General features: G+C 51.6%; 1 protein-coding gene across 2 annotated transcripts in view; it reads right to left on the bottom strand.

Moving 5' to 3' along the window:
• The window catches only part of LOC140428576 (N-terminal EF-hand calcium-binding protein 1-like), a 219,793-nt gene that overhangs the window by 8,734 nt on the left and 185,506 nt on the right, over positions 1 to 25,553 (bottom strand). For both annotated transcript variants that reach the window (XM_072515207.1, XM_072515208.1), the window contains exon 13: positions 14,191 to 14,282. In XM_072515207.1, coding sequence (XP_072371308.1) covers positions 14,191 to 14,282 — 92 coding nt within the window. The remainder of the gene's footprint in view (positions 1 to 14,190; positions 14,283 to 25,553) is intronic.

The raw sequence follows: 25,553 nt of genomic DNA, 5'->3' as shown, positions 1-25,553 counted from the left end.
CAGAAATATGGGGTGTGATTCAGAGGAAAATAACTCTAAGTTAACTTTCAGGCGTGTGTGGGGGGGGGGGCGGTTTTGGCCCGGAATTGACCCCCCTGTTCAACGGCACTTGCTGGCTTTTTGGGCCTCGGGAGGTTTCTCCGTCGAGGCAACACTTAAGCACTTTATCTGCACTGGCGAGCTGCAGAACCTGTTCCTCACAGGTCGGGGCACCGTTTTGAACGGCGGTCCCAATCACCCCCCACTCCACCCCCCCCCCCCCCCACCCTCGTTGTCAAGGCTTCCCAAGGCCCGACCCCATGGCACTGCAAACCTGGTACCCGGCATCTTGGCACCACCTGACTGGCACCCTGGCAGTGCCATAGGGTACCCTGGAAGTCCAGGGGTAGCACTGCCAGGGTGCCAGTCTGGCGGTACCACAGTGCCGGGTGCCAGAGGACTACCCTGCCTTCTCTGCGACCATCCCGGGGCGGGGCTCCATTGGCCTGCAAAACTCCTCAAGGTTCCATCACGCATGGTCCACATTTGTGGAAACAGGTGCTGATTGGCGCCCAGATGAGGTCTCGCAGGTGCGGCCGTTGACTCGCAGGCGTATATGGTGTCTGCATATTTAAATGAGCCGGACAGATCGAATCCGATGACTCACGATCGTCCCGGTGCTCAGCACAGAGTCTGATTTGGGGCTCTCGTGGGATTCACCCATTGCTCCCGGCTCTGTGCCGGACACAAAGCGGCAGCTGAATCACGTCCATGGGTGCAGAATGAACAAAACACCCTACTAGGGAATATGTCTATTGGCCAGGTATTAACAATGCCATTAGGGCAGCACGGTGGCACAGTGGTTATCACTGCTGCCTCACGGCGCCGAGGTCCCAGGTTCGATCCCGGCTCTGGGTCACTGTCCGTTTGGAGTTTGCACATTCTCCCCATGTTTGGGTGGGTTTCGCCCCCACAACCCAAAGATGTGCAGGGTAGGTGGATTGGCCACGCTAAATTGCCCCTTAATTGGAAAAAATGAATTGGGTACTCTAAATTTTTTAAAAACCAGGAAAAAAAAACAATGCTATTAACTGATTGACACAAACATACCATACCTACAATTACAACAGAGCAAGGAACCTTTTTACCACATGATAGAAATCTACTTTTCCTATAGGTAATAAAACTTTAAGGGAAGAAATGAATAAGTGACATTATACTATTAAATGTCATATATTAGCCATGCAGCAGAAAAGACTGAGAGCAAAGAAAAGATCAGATAAGGAAGTCAATGGGAGTTCCGGTTGCAGCTATGCAGAGCTAAGTCGCATGTTCGGCAGCTCCCGTAATAAACGGACGTTTGGGCTCTTTTCAGGGCCCCCAAGGGCACTTTTTCAATGTTTCCCGGTGTGGGAAGGAGTTAATAACAGCTCCCCGTCAGTATATGGCTTTAACTAGGAGCGGGGCGACAAAAAAGGTGGTGGTGGACCCGAAGAAGGGAGGGAAGAAGGACAAAATGGCGGCGGGCGGAGACCAGGCAGCGTGGAGGCAGTGGGCGGAGGAGCAACAGGAGGGTATCCAGCGCTGCCTCAGAGAGATTAAAATGGACCTGCTAAAGGCGATGAAGGCTTCTATCGATAAGCTGCTGGAGACACAGACGGCCCGGGGGGTGGCGATCCGTGAGGCCCGACAAAAGAGCTCCGACAACGAGGACGAGATCGTAGGCCTGGCGGTAAAAGTGGAGGAGCACGAGGCGCTCCACAAGAAATGGCAGGAGCGGTTCGAGGAGATGGAGAATCGGTCGAGGCGGAAGAACTTGCGGATTCTGGGCCTCCCGGAGGGGCTGGAGGGGCCGGACGTGGGGACCTATGTGGTCGCCATGTTGAACTTGCTGATGGGAGCGGGGTCCTTCCAGGGGCCCCTGGAGCTGGAAGGGGCCCATAGAGTGGGGAACGGGCCAGGCGTGAGGTGCGGGCGCGTGGCTGGCCGAGGAGGGGTTATGGCTAGTTGGCGGGGGAGGGGGGCTGGTAGCCCCCTGATCCGGCTGATAACCTGGAATGTAAGGGGACTGAACGGGCCGGCCAAGTGGGCCCGCGTGTTTGCGCACCTGAAGGGGCTGAAGGCGGATGTGGTCATGCTCCAGGAGACACATCTGAAGGTGGCAGATCAGGTAAGATTAAGGAAAGGGTGGGTAGGTCAGGTGTTTCATTCGGGGCTGGATGCCAAAAATTGAGGGGTGGCGATCTTGGTGGGAAAGAAGGTGTCGTTCGAGGCGTCGAGCATTGTGGCAGACAATAAGCTGCAGGGAGAGAGGGTGGTCAACGTGTACACCCCGAATTGGGACAATGCGGGTTTTATGCGGCGCATGTTGGGTCGGATCCCAGATATGGAAGTGGGGGGCCTGATAAATGGGGGGAGACTTTAACACAGTGTTGGATCCGGCACTGGATCACGCTAGGTCTAGGACGGGTAGGAAGCCGGCGGCGGCTAAGGTGCTGAGGGGGTTTATGGACCAGATGGGAGGGGTGGACCCTTGGAGATTTGCAAGGCCGGGGGCTAGGGAATTCGCATTCTTCTCACATGTCCATAAGGCTTACTCCCAGATCGACTTTTTTATTTTGAGCATGGCGCTTATAGCGAGAGTAGAGGATACCGAGTACTCGGCGATCGCCATTTCGGATCACGCCCCGCATTGGGTCGACTTAGAGCTGGGGGAGGAGAGGGACCAGCGCCCGTTGTGGCGTTTGGAGGTGGGGCTGTTGGCGGACGAGGAGGTGAGTGAGCGGTCCGAGGAAGCATAGAGAGGTACCTGGAGGCCAACGATAATGGGGAGGTCCGAGTGGGAATGGTATGGGAGGCGCTGAAGGCGGTGGTTAGGGAAGAGCTGATCTCCATTAGGGCCCACAAGGAGAGGAGGGAGCAGAGGGAGAGGGAGAGGCTGGTGGGGGAGATGGTGAGGGTAGACAGGAGGTATGCGGGGGTGCCTGAGGAAGGACTGTTGAGGAAGAAGCGCAGCCTCCAGGCCGAATTCGACCTGGTGACCACCAGGGAGGCGGAGGTGCAGTGGAGGAAGGCCCAGGGGGCGATTTATGTGTATGGGGAAAAGGCAAGCCGGATGCTGGCGCATCAGCTCCGGAAGCCGGATGCAGCTAGGGAGATTGGGGGAGTTAAGGATGGGGAGGGAGTGTGGTGCGGAGTGGGGTTAGCATCAATGGGGTCTTCAGGGACTTTTACGAGGAATTGTATCGGTCCGAGCCCCCACGGGAGGAGGGAGGGATGGGCCGTTTCCTGGACCAATTGAGGTTTCCGAAGGCGGAGGAGGGACTGGTGGTGGGACTGGGGGCCCCAATTGGGCTGGAGGAACTGACCAAAGGGATAGGGAGCATGCAGGCGGGGCCGGACGGTTTCGCGGTCGAATTTAAAAAAATATATATGGACCTGTTGGTCCCGTTCCTAGTTAGGAGCTTTAATGAGGCAAGGGAGGGGGGGGTGCTTTGCCCCCGACGATGTCCCGGGCACTGATCTCCTTGATTCTGAAGAGGTACAAGGATCCCCTGCAGTGTGGGTCTTACAGGCCGATTTCGCTGCTGAATGTAAATGCCAAGGTGCTGGCGAAGGTCTTAGCTACGAGGATTGAGGATTGCGTGCCGCAGATCATCCATGAAGACCAGACAGGGTTCGTGAAGGGGAAGCAGTTGAATGCGAATGTGCGGAGGCTTCTGAACGTTATCATGATGCCGGCGAGTGAGGGGGAGGCGGAGATAGTGGTGGCGATGGACGCTGAGAAAGCCTTCGATAGGGTAGAGTGGGGGTACCTGTGGGAGGTGCTGAAGAGGTTTGGGTTTGGGGAGGGGTTTGTCAGGTGGGTCAGGCTGTTGTATGAGGTCCCGATGGCGAGTATGGCCACGAACAGGAGGAGGTCTGAGTACTTTTGGTTGCACCGAGGGACGAGGCAGGGGTGTCCCCTATCCCCCCTGCTCTTTGCACTGGCGATTGAACCCCTGGCAATGGCACTGAGGGAGCCGAGGAACTGGAGGGGGTTGGTGCGGGGTGGGGAGGAGCATAGGGTGTCGCTCTATGCGGACGACCTGCTGTTATATGTGGCGGATCTGGTGGGGGGAATAGAACATAGAACAATACAGCGCAGTACAGGCCCTTCGGCCCACGATGTTGCACCAAAACAAAAGCCATCTAACCTACATGCCGGAGGTAATGAGGATCCTTAGGGAATTCGGGGGTTTCACGGGGTACAAGCTCAACACGGGGAAGAGTGAGCTGTTCGTGGTTCACCCAGGGGACCAGGAGAGGGGGATTGGCGAGCTCCCACTAAAAAGGGCGGAGAGGAGCTTCAGGTATTTGGGGATCTAGGTGGCCAGGAGCTGGGGGGCCCTGCGTAGGCTTAATTTTACAAGGCTGGTGGAGCAAATGGAGGAGGAGTTCAAGAGGTGGGACGCGTTGCCGCTGTCCTTGGCGGGTAGGGTGCAGTCAGTCAAAATGACGGTGCTCCCAAGGTTTTTGTTCCTGTTCCAGTGCCTCCCCGTGTTTATCCCGAAGGCCTTTTTTTAGGCAGGTCAACAGGAGCATAATGGGGTTTGTGTGGGCGCGAGGGACTCCGAGGGTGAGAAGAGTGTTCCTGGAGCGGAGTATAGATAGGGAGGGCTGGCGATGCCCAACCTCTGTGTGTACTACTGGGCCGCCAATGCAGCGATTGTGCGCAAGTGGGTGATGGAGGGGGAGGGGGCCGCATGGAAGAGGCTGGAGACGGCATCTTGTGTGGGTACGAGTCTGGGGGCGCTGGCAACGGCGCCGCTACCTCTTCCTCCAAGGAGGTATACCACGAGCCCGGTAGTGGCGGCTACCCTCAAAATCTGGGGGCAGTGGAGGTGACACAGGGGGGAAGCTGCGGCCTCGGTGTGGACCCCAATACGGGGGAACCACCGGTTCGTCCCAGGGAGAACAATGGAGGGTTTTCAGGATGGCACAGGGCAGGGATACGAAGGTTGGGAGACCTATTTGTGGACGGGAAGTTCGCGAGCCTGGGTGAGTTGGAGGAGAAGTACGGGCTCCCCCCGGGGGGCACCTTCAGGTACTTACAGGTAAGGGCATTTGCCAGGCGGCAGGTGGTGGAATTCCCGCGGCTGCTGCCATGCACAGTACAGGACAGGGTGCTCTCTGGGGGGGGGGCGGGCGAGAGTGGGGATCTCGGAAACTTACCAGGTGATGCAGGAGGAGGAGGAGGCCTCGGTGGTGGAGGTGAAAGGTAAGTGGCAGGAGGAGTTGGGAGAGGAGATCGAGGAAGGGGCGTGGGCAGATGCCCTAGATGAACTCTTCATCTTCGTGCGCGAGGCTCAGCCTCATACAGTTTAAGGTGCTGCACAGGGCACACATGACCGGGACAAGGATGAGCCGGTTTTGTGGGGGTGAGGACAAGTGTGTTAGGTGCTTAGGGAGCCCAGCAAATCACACCCATATGTTCTGGGCATGCCCAGCGCTGGAGGAATTTTGGAAGGGCGTAGCGAGGACGGTGTCGAGGGTGGTAGGATCCAGGGTCAAACCGGGCTGGGGGATTGCAATATTTGGGGTGGCAGAGGAGCCGGGAGTGCAGGAGGCGAAAGAGGCCGGAATTCTGGCCTTTGCGTCCCTGGTAGCCCGGAGAAGGATTCTCCTTCAGTGGAAGGACGTCTATTTTGAATTCAACTCAACCATCTGTATTTCGGTTGGACTCGCATAAAATTGACTTGATCAGTCGACTTTAAAACTGACACAAATAAAGCTATACTTTACTTCACCCCAGAAGCTCAGTCTCAAGTTCTGTCGATTAAATAATAGTGCGGCGACGCATAAATATATTAACAAAGTACAGATCCATCACCACTCCCAAGGTCATAAATAACCACTGATTTATTCCATCTAGATGGCAATCGTTACGGGTGAAATTCAGTGCCCAATGCAGAGCCAGGCATAACGGGTAAATCTCGTCGGAGCCCTAAATCGGGCTCCGGGCTCGGTGCCTGGCCGATCGCAAGTCATGCGACTCGGTCCACCCGGCGAGGTCTGGTTCTCACCCTCTCTGGGCAAGGTCCAGTTCTGCATATTTAAATGAGCCGAATGGCCCATTTAAATACCCCGACACTGGATTCACCCGGCGCCCCGGACTCAACGGCTGCGCCTGGGAGACCGCGGCTGGGCGCCGTTTAGAACTGGTCCACACAAATGCAAGCCATCGGAAACCCCCGGGTGGTCAGCGACAGGATAGGGTGGTACCCTGGTACTCCCCTGGCACCTGGACACCAGGGCACTGCCAGGGTTCCTGGGTGACACTCTGAGAGTGGAAAGGGCACTGACAGGGTGCCAGGCTGGCAGTGTTGGGTGACAGGGTGCCAGGTTGGCCCGGCCAGGGGTCAGGTCCGAGGTGTCCTTGCCAATTAGAGAGGGGAGGGGAGAGGGCGAAAAAACTGGCAAAGTGCCATTAAATAGCGGGGTGTTTCTCAGTGCCGCAGCCATCAGGAAACACCCCGCTTTAAGTCCGCTAAATTGTGCCCTACATTTTGGTAGCTGACTATTTTCCCAAATTTCCTGTTGTTCAGCAGCTCAAGTGCACAATCATCTTTTATAGTTACTGACACCGCGATTTCCAGCATGTTGTATGGGCCTGAAACCATCATTTCAGACACGGTCCTCAGTATACAGGGCATACCTTCCAGGACAAGTGCAAAATGTGGGGTGTAAAGCACATCAAATCTTCCCTGCACTACCTTCAGCGCAACAGGTTAACCGAACTGACCATCAAGACGGTCAAAGCGACATTTACAAAGTGTCGGGCAGACAAACAGACGTGTGTTGTTCCACACCACAGGTCTACCTTCACCCAACAGTTTGATGTTTGGGAGGCCAGATTCCCATCCCAGCTATTTCCAGTCCAGAAGGAAGTTTGTGAGGCTTTAGTCGAACGGAGAGAACGTTCCAGCAGCATGATCACCGAGCAAAACTGCAGACACAGCAAAACGGAGGAGCAAGTGTGCAGGTGCAGGACCAGCACACAAAGGTGTGCATGGGTACAAGGAACGGGGCTGTGAAAATGCACCCAGCAACGGTCATTTGAGGTTGAGATGCAAAACAGTCAGACCCTGAGAAGGAACTGTTGGCACATTTGCAACGCGCAGGCTGAACCACAGACAAATCACAATAACGACAACTCAGACACAGAGTGCTACTTCAGTTCGCAACACAGGTACCAACATTGTAAGACACGATGATCCAGCAGTGAACAATTCGCGGCAAGAAACACAAGCCGAGAATTCACAACCACAGAACACAACACGTCACCTTCAAAACTACACAAGAAGAAGATATATTGCTGCCGTACATCCACCAAAGCATTCTCTTCATGTGTACAATCTATATTGTGAGCTCATATTCCCATACCAGCCTCCCCGAACAGGCGCCGGAATGTGGCGACTAGGGGCTTTTCACAGTAACTTCATTTGAAGCCAACTTGTGACAATAAGCGATTTTCATTTCATTTCAATATTGTTATGCATGAAAGTCACAATTATGTTTATCTGTCAAGGGACTCACGGTGGTGCAGTGGTTAGCACTGCTGCCTCACGGCGCCAAGGACCCGGGTTCAATCCCGGCCCTGGGTCACTGTCCGTGTGGAGTTTGCACATTCTCCCCGTGTCGGCATGGTTCTCACCCCCACAACCCAAAAGGATGTGCAGGGTAGGTGGATTGGCCACGTCAAATTGTCCCATCACTAGGAAAAAAAAATAATTGGGGTCTCAAAATTAAAAAAAAAAGATTTCATCTCTCAAAGTTTTTCTTTTCTCAAGTAGGGAAACAGGAGGGAGGCTTTCGGGATATTGAGGTGGCTGTGGAGGGCCCCTCGGGTTTGTTTGTTGGTTGATTATTGGGCGAGGGGGCCTCTCGCGGGGTGGGGCCTACCCTGGTAGCAAACAACAGTTCGCTAGTGAACGGGAGCGAGATGGCGGGAGGGGCTGAGCCTGTCTGTGCAGGTTTCGGTGTGCCTAGGAGGTGTGAATGGGGGTGTTGGGGAGGAATGGGGGGGGGGGGGGATAAGAGCAGTTTCAAGAGGTAGTGGGTGTGCGGTTTTTGGAATGGGGATGGGGGAGGGGTGGGTTGCTGAGGTTTGTTCTCTGTCCCATCGGGTGGGTGTTACTAGGTGCTATCTTGGGTGGGTGATGGTTGATCCAGGGAGAGGGCTGGGGGAGGGGGGGGGGGGGTGGCGTGAGAAACCCCCGATTCTGTTGACAATGTGGAATGTGCGTAGACTGGGGGAGCCTGGTAAAACGGGTGAGAGTCGTTGCTCATTTGGAGAGCGTGAAGGTCAATGTGGTGCTACAAAGAACAAAGAACAAAGAAATGTACAGCACAGGAACAGGCCCTTCGGCCCTCCAAGCCCATGCCGACCATGCTGCCCGACTAAACTACAATCTTCTACACTTCCTGGGTCTGTATCCCTCTATTCTCATCCTATTCATGTATTTGTCAAGATGCCCCTTAAATGTCCCTATCGTCCCTGCTTCCACCACCTCCTCCGGTAGCGAGTTCCAGGCACCCACTACCCTCTGCGTAAAAAACTTGCCTCGTACATCTACTCTAAACCTTGCCCCTCTCACCTTAAACCTATGCCCCCTAGTAATTGACCCCTCTACCCTGGGGAAAAGCCTCTGACTATCCACTCTGTCTATGCCCCTCATAATTTTGTATACCTCTATCAGGTCTCCCCTCAACCTCCTTCGTTCCAGTGAGAACAAACCAAGTTTATTCAATCGCTCCTCATAGCTTATGCCCTCCATACCAGGCAACATTCTGGTAAATCTCTTCTGCACCCTCTCTAAAGCCTCCACATCCTTCTGGTAGTGTGGCGACCAGAATTGAACACTATACTCCAAGTGTGGCCTAACTAAGGTTCTATACAGCTGCAACATGACTTGCCAATTCTTATACTCAATGCCCCGGCCAATGAAGGCAAGCATGCCGTATGCCTTCTTGACTACCTTCTCCACCTGTGTTGCCCCTTTCAATGACCTGTGGACCTGTACTCCTAGATCTCTTTGACTTTCAATACTCTTGAGGGTTCTACCATTCACTGTATATTCCTGCTGTTGCAGGAGACTCACTTGCGGGTGAAGGACCAGGTGAGGCTCCGTAATGGCTGGGTAAGCCCAGCTGTTTCATTCGGGATTTGACAGTAGGGCCCGGCGGTTGGCAATCCCGCTCAATAAGAGTGCCCGATTTCAGATGCAGAAGGTGGTGGTGGATCAGGGGGGCAGCTCTGTGATGGTCTCGGGGGTGTTGGAGGGCAGGTCGGTAGTTTGGGGGAATGTGTATGCTCCAAACTGCTCCAGGGGGCATGAGGAAAATATCAGCCATGATTGAATGGCGGAGCAGACTCGATGGGCCAAGTGGCCTAATTCTGCTCCTATGTCTTATGGTCTTACGGACCTCTAATGTACGGCGCCTGTTAAATGCGATCCTGTCCCCACCGGCGGGGGTGGGGGTGGTTGGGGGGGGGGGGGGGGGGGGGCTGCAGGAGATCATTGTGGCGCTGGACGCAGAAAAGGCTTTGGGCAGGGTAGAGTCAAACTATTTGTTTGCAGTGTTGGAGCGGTTTGGGACTGGGCCCAGGTTTGTGTCGTGGGTGAGACTGTTACACAAGAAACCGAGGGCTTGTGTTCGCACAAATAGTATGAGCTCAAAGTATTTCCAGTTTCATAGGAGAACAAAGCAGAGGTGCCCTACGTCCCTTCTCTTGTTTGCTTTGGCGATAGAGCTTTTGGCCATCGCATTGAGGAATTCGGGTGAGTGGTGGGGATAGTGAGAGAGGGGATGGAGCATAGGGTGTCCCTGTACGCTGACGACTTGTTACTGCACATTTCAGACCTAGTCCCTCCAATGGGGAGCATAATGGCGCTGCGGAAGCGGTTTCTCTGGGTAGAAGTTAGAAGTTAAATCTTGAGAAGAGTGAGTGTTTTTTTATACCCTGCTGGAGAAGGGAGCTAATCTGAGGGGTTTGACGGGCCCCCATTTTAGATACTGAGGGGTGCAGGATTGGGTTCGGGTTGGGGCTGCAGTCATTGGCGACGGCCCTGCTTCCGTTCTCTCCGGTGGTGGCCGCCATGTTGAAAATATGGCGGCAATTCCGGCAGCTTTTAAATCAGGGAGGATGTCGAAGTTGGCGCCGATTTACGATAACCCCATGTTTGAGCCAACAAAATTGGATGCCAGAGTTTGAGGCGGCTGGGTGGACAAGGGAGTGGAAGGTATGGAGGACGTGTTTCTGGAGGGGCGTTTTTTATGAGCCCGGAGGAGTTATCAGAGAAGTTTGGGATTTCACAGGTGGAGAACTTTAGGTATTTACAGGTGAGGAACTTCGCGAGGAAGGTCTTCCCATCGTTTCTGGTAGCGCCGCCAGCCTTATTCATGGAAAGGGTTCTGTCGCTCTCTGAGCACCTCGGGAATGTACGGGAGAATGATGGCGGAGGATACTGCATCTCTGGTGGAGACTAAGGCCAAGTGGGAGGAGGAGCTGGAGGTGGAATTACATGAGGGTGAATGCTTCTTTGTCGTGCATGAGACTGGGGCTGATACTGTTGAAGGTGGTGCACGGGGCACACCTAACTAGAGCTGGGATGAGTCGGTTGTTTGAGGGGGTGGAAGATGAGTGTGAGCGTTGTGTCAGTGACAAGTTATGTACACATGTTCTGGGCATGTCCTGAGCTGGTGAAATTTGGAGTCTCTGCCTTCAGCACCAATTGGCCACGCTAAAGTGCCCCTTAATTGGAAAAAAAATAATTGGGTACTCTAAATTTATTTTAAAAAAGAGAGAATATGATGGGCTGGTTTAGCACAGGGCTAAATCGCTGGCTTTGAAAGCAGACCAAGGCAGGCCAACAGCACGGTTCAATTCCCGTACCAGCCTCCCCGAACAGGCGCCGGAATGTGGCGAATGGGGCTTTTCACAGTAACTTCATTTGAAGCCTACTTGTGACAACAAGCAATTTTCATTTCATTTCAAGAGGTACAGTTTGAGAAAGGCACTTAGATCGTGTGAGTGGGAGGTTCTTGGGAATAGTGCTAGGGGTGGCTGGTGATAGCGATTCAGAATATGTATACCCTGACCTACCCTTTTTCAACAAAATGTCGAGGTGGAAAAACTGAGGGAAGAATGTATTAACCTTTGTTTCTCTTTACTTTGTGTGAGCAATGGTTATTGCGTTTTTATTTATTGGTCCCTTAGTCATAACTAACACTGAAAGTATTGCCACTTACTGAAAACGAAGAACAAAGGATTTGAGCATCTGTTTCGTCATTTTATTACGTCTCTTATGAGTCACATGAGTCATGCAAGGAGAGAAATTAATCTTCTCGCACTGGCACCGAATTTTGATCATTTTCATGACCCTATTCTGAACAGGTTGTTTATATTTTATTTGAACTAACTGAAATTAAGAAAGGCTGTAAGATACAGGGCCACAAAAGAATCATTTTGTTGCATCTGACTGGATCCAGCTCAGGTTGCATATGTTTATGGTGGTTTTATTGTGACATTTTACCGTTCATTTCTTGAGGGTTTTTTTTGTTTAAAATTTAGAGTACCCAATTCATTTTTCCAATTAAGGGGCAATTTAGCGTGGTCAATCCACCTACCCTGCACATCTTTGGGTTGTGGGGGGGGGGGGGGGGGGAACCCACGCAAACACGGGGAGAATGTGCAAACTCCACACGGACAGTGACCCAGAGCCGGGATCGAACCTGGGACCTCGGCGCCGTGAGACTGCAGTGCTAACCACTGCGCCGCCGTGCTGACCTGATTTCTTGCGTTTTGTGCGTGTGAACTGAAGGTAATAGAGAGGAAAAGACATGTGTACCTGCCAGAGAGATTGTTATTTGTAGAATCAGAATATTCCAATGCAGTAACACATAACTTAGCCTGTCGATTGTTAGAGTTGCTTTTTGAAATGATAATTTAAAAAAAAATAAAAAAAATTTAGAGTATCCAATTAATTTTTTCCAATTAAGGAGCAATTTAGCGTGGCCAATCCACCTGCCCTGCACATCTTTTGGTACTTTTGGTTCCTGTGTGACGGGTTAGTCAGGTCTAACAGGAAGTTTCTAAGAGAGAGCCACCTTTCATATGACCACTCAGCTCATGGCCACCCCCGGTCTTAATGTGGTCAAGCGTTCGCTGACTGATCATGGAGACCGCTGCGCCAGTGTCCAACTCCATGTCTAGGAGGTGCCCATTCACATGTACCACAACGTTAATAGGGGGTCATTTGGGGGGATGCTACACAGTGCAACTGCACACAGTCATCCTCCTCCTATGCTCATCTAAGTGGAAAGCCCGGACCCTGGACTGGTGGCAGTCTCTACCGGGGCGTTTGGACCTCTGCTTCACCCGTGGCATGCGTTCACATTCGGTTTAGCGACCACAAGTCCCACAATGACCTGGCTCCCCCTCTACGGACTCCGGGGAAAATGCCCGTCGGCAAAGCTTATTCTTCGGCCACTGGGTCGGGCCTTTACGACATTCGGCCCAGGGCAAGGCAGTGGGACGGGCAGGAGCCCCAGGATAGGAGGGAGTGCACTCTATGGGATTCGCCTCCATTCCTTGTATTTCCTGCATTCCTCCCTCCACGCGTTCATGTTGACCTGTTGCAAAGTTAGGGAAGGTTCGGCCAGCAGCTTCCTCTGCTCGGCTGCATTATTTATGCCGCAAACCAAGCGGTCATGTAGCATTTCCAATAAGGACACGACATATGCACAGAACTCAGCAATTTTTCACAGCCTCAATAAAAACTTGGTTATGGACTCACCCGGGTCCTTTCAGCGGTATTAAACTGATACCGCTGTACTATCCCCGATAGAGTCGAATTTCTTTTTTAAATTTAGTGCACCCAATTTTTTTTTTTCCACTTGAGGGGCAATTTAGCGCGGCCAATCCACCTGCCCTGCACATCTTTGGGGTGTGGGGGTGAGACCCACGCAGACACGGGGAGAATGTGCAAACTCCGCATGGACAGTGACCCGGGGCCGGGATCGAACCCGGGTCCTCAGCGCCGTGAGGCAGCAGTGCTAACCACTGTGCAACCGTTTCCACCTGGAGTCGAATTAAAATGTTACCCCACTAACTCCACAAGCTCATTGAAAGATTTAGTGTGTGGGGCCGCTGGGTAGACAAGGCTCCATATCACTCTCAATGTATGTGCGCCACAGGCAGGAAGCAAAATGACTAGCTGCCAGTCATTTTCCATGCTATTACTGGCCCTGAAAAAGTACCACATTGCCTGTGCGCACTGATTCCAATCTTCCAGTCCGGCATCGAACACATCCAAACGTCCGACAAGGGGCATGATGGAAAAAATATTTCCAACCTGCATTCAAGAGATATGGTGAGGTTGCTCAGCAGCATCGCTAGCGAACCAGTCTTAATCCTCATCGCCAGTTTTGTCAGGGGCAACGAACGGAGTCCACACCGAGTTGTATAGAAAAACAAAACTTATTTGACACGTTAACTATTACATACAGCTCCAGTAGTTCCCCACTGGGTCTTCCCTAGTCTGTGCCTGACTGGCCAACTCTATTTATACAAAGGCACATGAACTTAGTTAAGGCCTCCCCCCCATATCGGGGGAGCTATCCTGTAAGATTCATGCGGGTTATAGCAAAGGGGTACAGTGTCTGTGGGAAAACGAGTTGGCTGGGGTACAGTGTCTCTGGGAAAGTGTGAGAGTTCGATGGGGTACAGTGTCTCTGGGAAAGTGTGAGAGTCCCTTGTTCATCTTCAGAATTGTGCCTGGAGGTATTTTATGAAATGAAAATCGCTTATTGTCACAAGTAGGCTTCAAATGAAGTTACTGTGAAAAGCCCCTAGTCGCCACATTCCGGCGCCTGTTCGGGGAGGCTGTTACGGGAATTGAACCGTGCTGCTGGCCTGCCTTGGTCTGCTTTCAAAGCCAGCGATTTAGCCCTGTGCTAAACAGCCAATGCCCAGGTAAGAGGGCAGTCAAGGCCTGGGTTAACATTTAAGCCGAAAGATGGAATCTTTGACCTTGCAGCACTCCCTCTGTTGTCCTTTAGGCCCTACATCGGGCTCTCTCTTCACACTAGAATTCACCCTCATGGTCACCCTGAATTCTGCCTTGGCAAACATCAATTAACCCTCTTGTGTGAATCTGTCCTTACCAGGAAGCAGCATGGTTGTCATGAGCTCTGGGGTCTCCAGGAAGTCCACGTTGTTCCTCTGGAAGTTCTTGCTGTAGTTTGCTTGCAAGTGGCTGGGGATTTACACACACTGAGTTAGTATTCCATAAATCAGCGAGAAAGGTTCAAGTCGCTGAGTTACACAATTTGAGGTTACACACAGGGCGGGGCGGGGCAGGGGGGGGGGGGGGTTCCCTCATCTAGACTTCCAGAATGGAAGTTCTATTTGCATCTCAGATTCAAATAAGGTTGCTGTAAAAACCCAGGAAGCTGAACAGTGAGGTGAACACTGGTTCATTCACGGTCATAAGAATCTACCCAAGACAGTAAAGACACAAACATTATAAGACCCGTTGGGACAACCAACATGCCGGCCCCTGTACGGACCAGCTTTTATACTAGATTTTTATGAGCCTCAGCTGGGTGGGCCTCTGGCCACTAGCGGGGAAGCTCATATTCCACTAGTCCCATGGGGAGATCAATTAGGGTGTTCCCGTGGGCCTCGTGGGGGTTAATACAGTTGCCAATACTGGTTGAGCGTTTTATTACTTGATCCCCCACCTCCAAACACCCAGACTATTCAAGAACAGAGAATGCTGCTAAAACTGAGCAAATTTGTGCTTAGGAATGTAGCAGCGAGCCCCATTACGGGCAGGGTTTCGGAGGGGCATGTGATCTGTTCGGCCAATCGGGCTGAAGAGTGCCAATCCTGGGGCTGAGCGTGGGCTCTCCCCGGCGGTCTAGAAACTAGCGGTGAAGTCATCGGTAGCATAATTATAATTCTCTGCACATAGTTATTCTGTTAATAAACAGTTCAACAGTTACTCCGAGAGCTTCTGTGGAGAGAGAAGGGAGCTAACGTTTCGAGTCTGGATGATTCTTTCTCAAAGCTGGAGAGAGCTAGAAATAGGTTCAGATTTATACTGTAGTGGGGGGTGGAGCGGTGGGGCTGGATAGAGAGCCAGCGACAGGTAGAGATTGACAAAGATGTCATGGATAGGAAGACAAAGGGAATGTAAATGGCGGCGAATAAGATGTAGATAGAGGTTAGATTGTGTCACTTTATGTCACTTTTGTTTTGAAACAATACACGTGTCTGGGGTTAGAACATAGAACATAGAACAGTACAGCACAGTACAGGCCCTTCGGCCCACGATGTTGTGCCGACCACTTATCCTAATCTAAGATCTTCTGGAAATGCAGAATTGCTGCCTCAGACGCTGGAGAATTTTTAATTTGGCATGAGTTATTAGAGATTTTGTGTTGGTCAATAATTTTCAAACTAAGCTTAGAATGTCTTAAGCTTTTGAAAAAGGGGTAATCAGCAAAGGACTCTGTTTCATCCCTTCCGTCCTCACATTCGCCCCAATGTATTTTGGGCTCGGCACAATGCTGAACTCTTCTTCCGTTGCCTCCATCTTCATGCTCACCTATTTGGGCAGGAGTCTTTTCCCGGTTCAATGGATCTTTTCACCCACTTCCAGGATTCTCCCTCTACCTGGCCCCACCCTCTGGCCTCCTATCTGCTCTTGATCTTTTCACCGAGAACTGTCAGCGTGTCAACATCTTTTCCCAAAGGTAGGGGAGTCTAAAACTAGAGGGCATAGGTTTAAGGTGAGAGGGGAGAGATTCAGAAGGGCCCAGAGGGGCAAATTCTTCACTCAGAGGGTAGTGAGTGTCTGGAATGGGCTGCCAGAGGTAGTAGTAGAAGCGGGTACAATTGTGTCTTTCAAAAAGCATTTAGATGGTTACATGGGTAAGATGGGTATAGAGGGTTATGGGCCAAGTGCGGGCAACTGGGACTAGCTTAATGGTAAAAAACTGGGCGGCATGGACTGGTTGGGCCGAAGGGCCTGTTTCCATGCTGTAAACTTCTATGATTCCATGAAACCTGCTGACAAGGGTGGTGCTGTCGTTGTCAGGGGTACTGACCTTTACCTCGCAGAGGCCGAGCGCCAAGTCTCAGAAACTTCCTCCCATCTCCCCTTGGGACCATAACCCCACCACCCAACATCAGGCATTATATTCAGGATGGACACTGACCTCATGGCCTCTGGAGATTTTCCCTCCATAGCCTCCAACCTCATTGTTCCCTCACCCCACAGAGTCTGCGTCTACCTCCTTCCCAGTTATGCCAGTCTTCTGTGGGTTATGTGGAAGACTTCTTGTTCCAGTCTAACTCAGGCCCACTCCCATAACTCTTGCTCTGTTACATCGATGTCAGTATTGGTGCCGCTTCATGCTCTCCTCCAGACCTGGGGGAATGTATCGATTTTGCTTCCAATTTCCACCCTTCTCTCACCTTCCCTAGGTCCATCTCCAACACTTCCCTTCCCTTCCTTGACCTCTCTATCTCCATTTCTGGTGATAGACTGACCACCAATATTCATTACAAACCCACCGACTCCCCCAGCTATAGCTGCTTACACCCATCCTAGTACTCCATCCTATTCTCCACGTTTCTCCACCTTTGTTGCATCTGTTCCAATGATGCCACGTTCGAAAATGGTGCCTCTGACATGTCCCCCTTTTTCCTTAACCGAGGTTTCCCCGACTCTGTGGTTGACCCACCTCCCACACCTCTGCCCTTACCCCTTCCTCTCCCACCCGAACCACAATAGGGTCCCCCTTGTCCTCACCTTCCACCCCACCAGCCTTCACATTCAAAGGAGCCTCCTCTGCCATTTCTGCCAGTTCCAGCATGGTGCCACCACAAAACACATGCCCCCCCCATCAGCATTCCACAGGAATGACTCCTTCCGTGACAGCCTGGTCCACCCCTCCATCACGGTCAACTCCCCATCCCCTTCCCACAGCACCTTCCCTTGCAATTGCAGATGGTGCAACTGATGCACGATCTGGAGAGCTCGATCCTCCACCTCAAGATTTTATCGTTTTTGATCCTGCCCCGCTGTGTGTTATTAAACATGAAGGCAACCGACCGTTGGTCAGTGAGGAGAGTGCATCTCCTGCCGGCCAGGTAATGCCTCCAATGCCGCACAGCTTCAACGATGGCTTGGGCTTCTTTTTCGACGGAGGAGTGCCGAATTTCGGAGGCATGGAGGGTGCGGGAAAAGAATGCCACTGGCCTGCCTGCCTGGTTGAGGGTGGCGGCCAGAGCGACGTCTGATGCATCGCTCTCGACTTGGAAGGGGAGCGTCTCGTCGACCGGGTGCATCGCGGCCTTGGCGATGTCGGCCTTGATACGGTCAAAGGCCTGGTGAGCCTTGGCCGTCAGAGGAAAAACAGTGGATTGAATGAGTGGGCGGGCCTTGTCCGCATAGTTTGGGACCCACTGGGCGTAATACGAAAAGAACCCCAGGCAACGTTTGAGGGCCTTGGGGCAGTGGGGGAGGGGGAGTTCCATGAGTGGGTGCATGAGATCGGGGTCGGGCCCCAGAACTTTGTTCTGGACCACATAGCCGAGGATGGCGAAGCGGTTCGTGCTGAACACGCACTTCTCCTTGTTATACGTGCGTTTGAGGAGAGTGGCGGCGTGGAGAAATTTGGCAAGGTTGGCGTCATGGTCCTGCTGATCGTGGCTGCAGATGGTGACATTGTCCAGGTACGGGAAAGTGGCCCGCAGCCCGTACCGGTCAATCATTCGGTCCATCTCCCGTTGGAAGACCGAGACCCCGTTGGTGACGCCGAAGGGAATCCTAAGAAAGTGGTAAAGGTGGCCGTCTGCCTCGAAGGCAGTGCATGGGCGGTCCGCCTTGCGGATGGGGAGCTGGTGGTAGGCAGATTTCAGGTCTACTGGTGAGAAGACCCGGTACTGTGTAATCTGATTGACCATATCAGATATGTGTGGGAGGGGGTACGCGTCGAGCTGCATGTACCGATTGATGGTCTGACTGTAGTCAACAACCATCCTGTTTTTCTCCCCAGTTTTGACCACTACCACTTGGGCTCTCCAGGGGCTGTTGCTGGCCTCGATGATGCCTTCCCGAAGCAGCCGTTGGACTTCAGACCTGATGAAGGTCCTGTCCTGGGCGCTGTACCGTCTGCTCCTGGTGGCGACGGGTTTGCAATCCGGGGTTAGGTTTGCAAAAAGGGAAGGTGGGTCGACCTTAAGGGTCGCGAGGCCGCGCACAGTAAGGGGTGGTAGGGGCCCGCCGAATTTCTGGGTTAGGCTCTGGAGGTTGCACTGGAAGTCCAGGCCGAGTAGCAAGGCAGTGCAGAGGTTGGGGAGGACGTAGAGGCGGAATCCACTGAACTCCACGCCCTGGACAGTGAGAGTGGCGATGTAGTACCCCCGGATCGCCACGGAGTGGGACCCGGAGGCCAGGGAGATTCTCTGGTTAGCGGGGTGTACCGCGAGGGAGCAGCGCCTTACCGTATCGGGGTGATTGAAGCTCTCAGTGCTCCTGGAGTCCAGCATGCAGGAGATCTCGTGCCCGTTGACCTTCACCTTAGTTGAAGCAGTGGTGAGGTTGTGTGGTCGAGACTGGTCAATCGTGACCGAGGCGAGACGCGGCTGGTTGTTGGCGGTTGCAGGCGATGAGCGGCTGGATGAGGTGCCCGACGGGCATGGGTCCTGAGTCGGGTAAGATGGCAGCACCCACGGGTCGCACGTGGCGTGGGGGAAGCAAGATGGCGGCGCCCATTGATCCTGGGAGGAACAAGATGGCGGCGCCCACGGGCCGCATGTGTTGTGAGTCGGGGAAGATGGCGGCGTCCACTGGCTGCACGTGCGGGGTGCCGGGACAATAATGGCGATTGAGCGGACCTGGCACACTGCAGCAAAATGTCCCTTCTTGTCATCGGCCTTGCAGAGGGCGCTCCGCGCCGAGCAGCGCTGTCGGGGGTGTTTTGACTGCCCACAGAAGTAGCATTTGGGCCCCCCGGGGTTGCTTGGCTGCCGCGCGGCACAGGCGTGGGATTGGCTGCGGGTGGTCGCTGATGGGGTCCCCGATGGGGCGGCCGACTGCGGAGTCCACGATGCACAGGGGGGGTGGGCCGCGCGGTCGGGGGCATAGGCCTGAATGTTGCGTGATGCGACCAGAAGTGAAAGCGATAGCTTTTTGGTCGCCGCGAGGTCGAGCATGGCGCCGTCTAAGAGGCGCTGGCGGATGTAGTCAGGCCCTATGCCCGTAACAAATGCGTCTCTCATTAGCAAATTTGAGTGTCCCGTGGCCAAAACGGCCTGACAGTCACAGTCTCTAACTAGGGGGAGCAGGGCGCACCAGAAATCTTCCACCGACCACCGGGAAGTTGACGCCGCGCGGAGAGGAGGTGCCTGGCGTGGAGTGTGTCAGACTGCTGAGCGTAGTTTTCCTTCAGTAGCGCCATGGCCTCTGCGTAGGTCGGCGCGTCCTGGACAAGTGGAAAGACGTTGGAGCTCAGCCGCGTGTAAAGGATCTGGAGCTTCTGAGCTGCTGGGATTTCGTCCGGCGTGGACCCGATGTCCGCTTCAAAACAGGCTAGCCAATGGTCAAAGTCCTGTTTGGCGTTGTCTGCTTGCGGATGCAGCTGCCGGCGATCCGGCTTGACGCGGAGGTCCACCTTCTGAAAAACTCAGTGGAATAAATTGATGCACGATCAATTACCCAAAGACGAGAGCAGGATGTAATCGAGGCTTTACTACACTGAGATGTGTGGCCTCCTACAGCAGCTGATGAAATGGCTGCTGTACTGGGAGCACACATATTTATACTCCGCCTACTGGGCGGAACCACCAGGCAGGGATCTACCCCCGTACCTGTAATACAGGCGCCTAACCGTAAAGCACCTATATCAACATCCTATATATACAGTATATACATCAGTGGTGACTACCACAGCAACATCAGCCCCTTTACACCTCCCCTCACCACTGAAGGCCCCAGGCCCACTTTTCAGCTTAAGCAGTGTTTCACTTGCATCCCCTTCAATGTGGCCTACTGTATTTGCTGATCCCAATGCACTCTCCTCCACATCGGGGAGACCAAATACAGACTGGATCTGCCTTTGCCTTCGCTTAGTCTGCATGCATGACCCCAACCTTCATGTTGCTTGCCATTTTAACTGAGCACCTTGCTCTTCTACGTACACGTCTGTCCTTGGCCTGCTCCAATGCTCCAGTGAAGCCCGGTACAAACTGGAGGAGCAGCGTTTCATCAGCTGGCTGGGCATGTTCAGCCCTAGAGACTCAACATTGAGTTTGGCAACTTTAGATTTTGACCGTTCTGCTCCATCTTAAACCCCTTTAAAAATAATTTCCGTACATGTATTGTCTCAATGCGAAATCCCTCCCCTTTTACCCCCCTACCCCTCCCACACCAGACCACCTGACTTTGGTTCTTAAGGTTGCTACACCTTGTTGCAATCTCTCCCACTGCTACAGTTTAATATCCAAGCCATTCTCCCGCTCTTTAGTTCTGATGAAGAGCCAGACGGACTCGAAACGTTGACTCTGTTTTCTCTCCCTACAGATGCTGCCAGACCTGCTGAGATTTCCCAGCATTCTCTGTTCATCGTTCCAATTCCAGTATCGGCAGTATTTTGATTATTCTACCCAGCCCATTCAAACAGTCTTTCTTTTCCCTTTTCTCCAATTACAATTAATGAACAGAAGCATTCAAAGCAAATGAAAAGGAAACACTTTTGGAATATCTCTAGGATTTTTGTTGTACACTGGGTGTTGTAACCAACATTCTCCAGGGGATGTATCTTTAATTCCTGGAGACCCCAGGGCAATCCTGGAGAGTTGGTAACCGTGGACTCAGAGTGACTGATGCTTCTCTTTTACGATGGCCAGCCAGCTTTCAGTGATATTGGTTCTATTTTATTCTTGTCCATTTCCTCGTTAAAAACTACCAAAGAATGTCAGGCAGATTTGTAGCTCGTGCGCTGGACTGTGCCCCACTGTATGGGGAAGTAAATGAAGAGACCATCCCGCTGCTGGGAAAAAGCTGTTGGTTCAAGATACACAGCATCTGCCTCACCTTCCCACAATGTCATTGACTGCCACTATTGGAGGCTTTTTTCCCAGGGCGGAAATGACAATGACAGGGGGGCACAAGTTCAAGGTGAGGGGGGGATAGGTTCGGTGGAGAAGTGCGGGGGAAGTTTTTACACAGAGGGTGGTGGTAGCCTGGAATGCACGGCCAAGTGAGGTGGTTGCGGCAGATACGTTAGCGACCTTTAAGACTTATCAGGATAGGCACATGAACAGACGGGGTATAGAAGAATACAGGCGGTTGGTCTAGATAGGACACGTGATCGGCACAGGCTTTGAGGGCCGAAGAGCCTGTTCCAGTGCTGTACCTTTGTTACACAGACACTGATAACGCCATCTCTTTAATGAGTTCCTTACAGACATGGCCCTGGTGTAATCCACTCTGGATGCGGATTTGTGTGTGAATATGGAGCTTTGTGTGTGAATACTGTCATGTGAGAGCACCTTTAAAAATGGGTGTTTATCAAATAGCTGTAGTGGATGTACCTTTAAGAAATGGTTGTTTATCAAATAGCTGCAGTGATATCAGAGTGTGGGTGGAGTTGGGCTGTCTGTCTGCTTTTATTTTCGTTTTTGAGCTGGCAGCTACATAGAACATAGAACATTACAGCGCAGAACAGGCCCTTCGGCCCTCGATGTTGCGCCGACCTGTGAAACCACTCCAAAGCCCATCTACACTATTCCCTTATTGTCCATATGTCTATCCAATGACCATTTGAATGCCCTTGCTGTTGGCGAGTCCACTACTGTTGCAGGTAGGGCATTCCACGCCCTTACTATTCTCTGAGTAAAGAACCTACCTCTGACATCTGTCCTATATCGATCTCCCCTCAATTTAAAGCTATGTCTCCTGGTGCTAGACATCACCATCCGAGGAAAAAGGCTCTCACTGTCCACCCTATCCAATCCTCTGATCATCTTGTATGCTTCAATTAAGTCACCTTTTAACCTTCTACTCTCTAACTAAAACAGCCTCAAGTCCCTCAGCCTTCCCTCATAAGATTTTCCCTCCATACCAGGCAACATTCTGGTAAATCTCCTCTGCACCCTTTCCAATGCTTCCACATCCTTCCTATAATGCGGCGACCAGAATTGCACACAATACTCCAAATGCGGCCGCACCAGAGTTTTGTACAGCTGCAACATGACCTCATGGCTCCGAAACTCAATCACTCTACCAATAAAAGCTAACACACCGTACGCCTTCTTAACAACCCTCTCAACCTGGGTGGCAACTTTCAGGGATCTATGTACATGGACACCGAGATCTCTCTGCTCATCCACACTGCCAAGAATCTTTAGCCCAGCACTCTGTCTTCCTGTTATTCCTTCCAAAATGAATCACCTCACACTTTTCTGCATTAAACTCCATTTGCCACCTCTCAGCCCAGCGCTGCAGCTTATCTATGTCCCTCTGTAACTTGTAACATCCTTCCGCACTGTCCACAACTCCACCGACTTTAGTGTCATCTGCAAATTTACTCACCCATCCTTCTACGCCCTCCTCCAGGTCATTTATATAAATGACAAACAGCAGTGGCCCCAAAACAGATCCTTGTGGTACACCACTAGTAACTGGACTCCAGTCTGAACATTTCCCATCAACCACCACCCTTTGTCTTCTTCCAGCTAGCCAATTTCTGATCCAAACTGCTAAATCACCCTGAATCCAATGCCTCCGTATTGTCTGCAGTAGCCTACCGTGGGGAACCTTATCAAACGCTTTACTGAAATCCATATACACTACATGAATTGCTTTACCCTCATCCACCTGTTTGGTCACCTTCTCAAAGAACTCAATAAGGTTTGTGAGGCACGACCTACCCTTCACAAAACCGTGTTGACTATCTCTAATCAAATTATTCCTTTCCAGATGATTATACATCCTATCTCTTATAAACCTTTCCAAGATTTTGCCCATAACAGAAGTAAGGCTCACTGGTCTATAGTTACCGGGGTTGTCTCTACTCCCCTTCTTGAACAAGGGGACAACATTTGCTATCCTCCAGTCTTCTGGCACTATTCCTGTAGACAAAGATGACTTAAAGATCAAAGCCAAAGGCTCAGCAATCTCCTCCCTAGCTTCCCAGAGAATCCTAGGATAAATTCCATCCGGCCCTGGGGACTTATCTATTTTCACACTTTCCAGAATTGCTAACACCTCCTCCTTATGAACCTCAAGCCCTTCTAGTCTAGTAGCCTGAATCTCAGTATTCTCCTTGACAACATTGTCTTTTTCCTGTGTGAATACTGACGAAAAATATTCATTTAGCACCTCTCCTATCTCCTCGGACTCCAAGCACAACGTCCCACTACTGTCCCTGACTGGCCTTACTCTTACCCTAGTCATTCATTTATTCCTGACATATCTATAGAAAGCTTCAGGGTTATCCTTGATCCTACCTGCCAAAGACTTATCATGTCCTCTCCTGGCTCTTCTTAGCTCTCTCTTTAGGTCCTTCCTAGCTAACTTGTAACTCTCGAGCACCCTAACTGAACCTTCATGTCTCATCTTTACATAAGCCTCCTTCTTCCTCTTGACAAGTGTTTCGACTGCTTTAGTAAACCACGGTTCCCTTGCTCGACCACTACCTCCCTGCCAGACAAGTACATACTTATCAAGGACACACAGTAGCTGTTCCTTGAACAAGTTCCACATTTCCATTGTGCCCATCCCCTGCAGTTTTCCTCTCCATCCGATGCATCCTAAGTCTTGTCTCATCGCATCATAATTGCCTTTCCCCCAGATATAACTCTTGCCCTGCGGTATATACCTATCCCTTTCCATCACTAAAGTAAACGTAATCGAATTGTGGTCACTATCACCAAAGTGCTCACCTACCTCCATATCTAACACCTGTCCTGGTTCATTACCCAGTACCAAATCCAATATGGCCTCGCTTCTCATTGGCCTATCTACATACTGTGTCAGGAAATCCTCCTGCACACATTGGACAAAAACGGACCCATCTAAAGTACTCAAACTATAGCGTTTCCAGTCAATATTTGGAAAGTTAAAGTCCCCCATAACAACTACCCTGTTGCTTTCGCTCCTATCCAGAATCATCTTTGCAATCCTTTCCTCTACATCTCTGGAACTTTTTGGAGGCCTATAGAAAACCCCTAACAGGGTGACCTCTCCTTTCCTGGTTCTAAACTCAGCCCACACTACCTCAGTAGACGAGTCCTCATCAAACGTCCTTTCTGCCACCGTAATTGACTAACAATGCCACCCCTCCCCCTCTTTTACCACCTTCCCTGAGCTTACTGAAATTTCTAAACCCTGGCACCTGCAACAACCATTCCTGTCCCTGCTCTATCCATGTCTCCGAAATGGCCACAACATCGAAGTCCCAGGTACCAACCCATGCCGCAAGTTCACCCACCTTATTCCGGATGCTCCTGGCATTGAAGAAGACACACTTTAAACCACCTTCCTGCCTGCCGGTACACTCCTGCAACTTTGAAACCTTACTCATGACCTCACTACTCTCAACCTCCTGTATATTGGAACTACAATTCAGGTTCCCAAGCCCCTGCTGAACTAGTTTAAACCCTCCCGAAGAGCATTAGCAAATTTCCCCCCTGGATATTGGTACCCCTCTGGTCCAGGTGTAGACCAACCCGTTTGTAGAGGTCCCACCGACCCCAGAATGAGCCCCAGTTATCCAGAAATCTGAAACCCTCCCTCCTGCACCATCCCTGTAGCCACGTATTCAACTCCTCTCTCTCCCTATTCCTCGTCTCGCTATCACGTGGCACGGGTAACAACTCAGAGATAATAACTCTGTTTGTCCTAGATCTAAGTTTCCACCCCAGCTCCCTGAATTCCTGCCTTACATCCCTATCCCTATTCCTACCTATGTCACTGGTACCTATGTGGACAAAGCTACAGTGTGTGTTTAGTTTCATTTTCGGAGTTGGAGCTGCATCCAGCCAAACAAGGTGTAATTTTGATCTCTCTCTGCATGAAAAGAATATCTTCAGATCACTTGCTAATTTAAAAGTGATAACTGCTCTCAGTAGAGAATTTAAACCTGCTGTCTTTGTTAAAGAGGGTATTTGTCTTATGGATGTTGCTAGGGAAGATTAAGGGTTCCTTATAGAGTACTGTATTCTTTGGGGGGAGTATTTGAGTTGATAGTTGCTAAGATGTTTACTGTGTGTTTATAAAATATTAACTGGATTCATATAATAAACATTGTTTTGTTTTTAAAATACTTGAGATCTCTGTTGCATCACACCTAGAGAGTGGGCCCTTGTGCTCCCCATAACCAAATCTATTAAACGTTGTAGGTCAGGTGAACTCTATGATACACTTTAGGGTTCTCTAAATCCTGGCCCGTAATAATACAGTGTCTCCATCCAAGTGAATGTAATGTGTGTCCTTTTTCATCTGGATTCA

This window comes from Scyliorhinus torazame, chromosome 8, assembly GCF_047496885.1.
Source record: "Scyliorhinus torazame isolate Kashiwa2021f chromosome 8, sScyTor2.1, whole genome shotgun sequence".
Lineage (NCBI taxonomy): Eukaryota > Metazoa > Chordata > Chondrichthyes > Carcharhiniformes > Scyliorhinidae > Scyliorhinus > Scyliorhinus torazame.
Note: the sequence above shows the minus strand (reverse complement) of the source record. Positions and strands in the feature narration are given on the sequence as shown.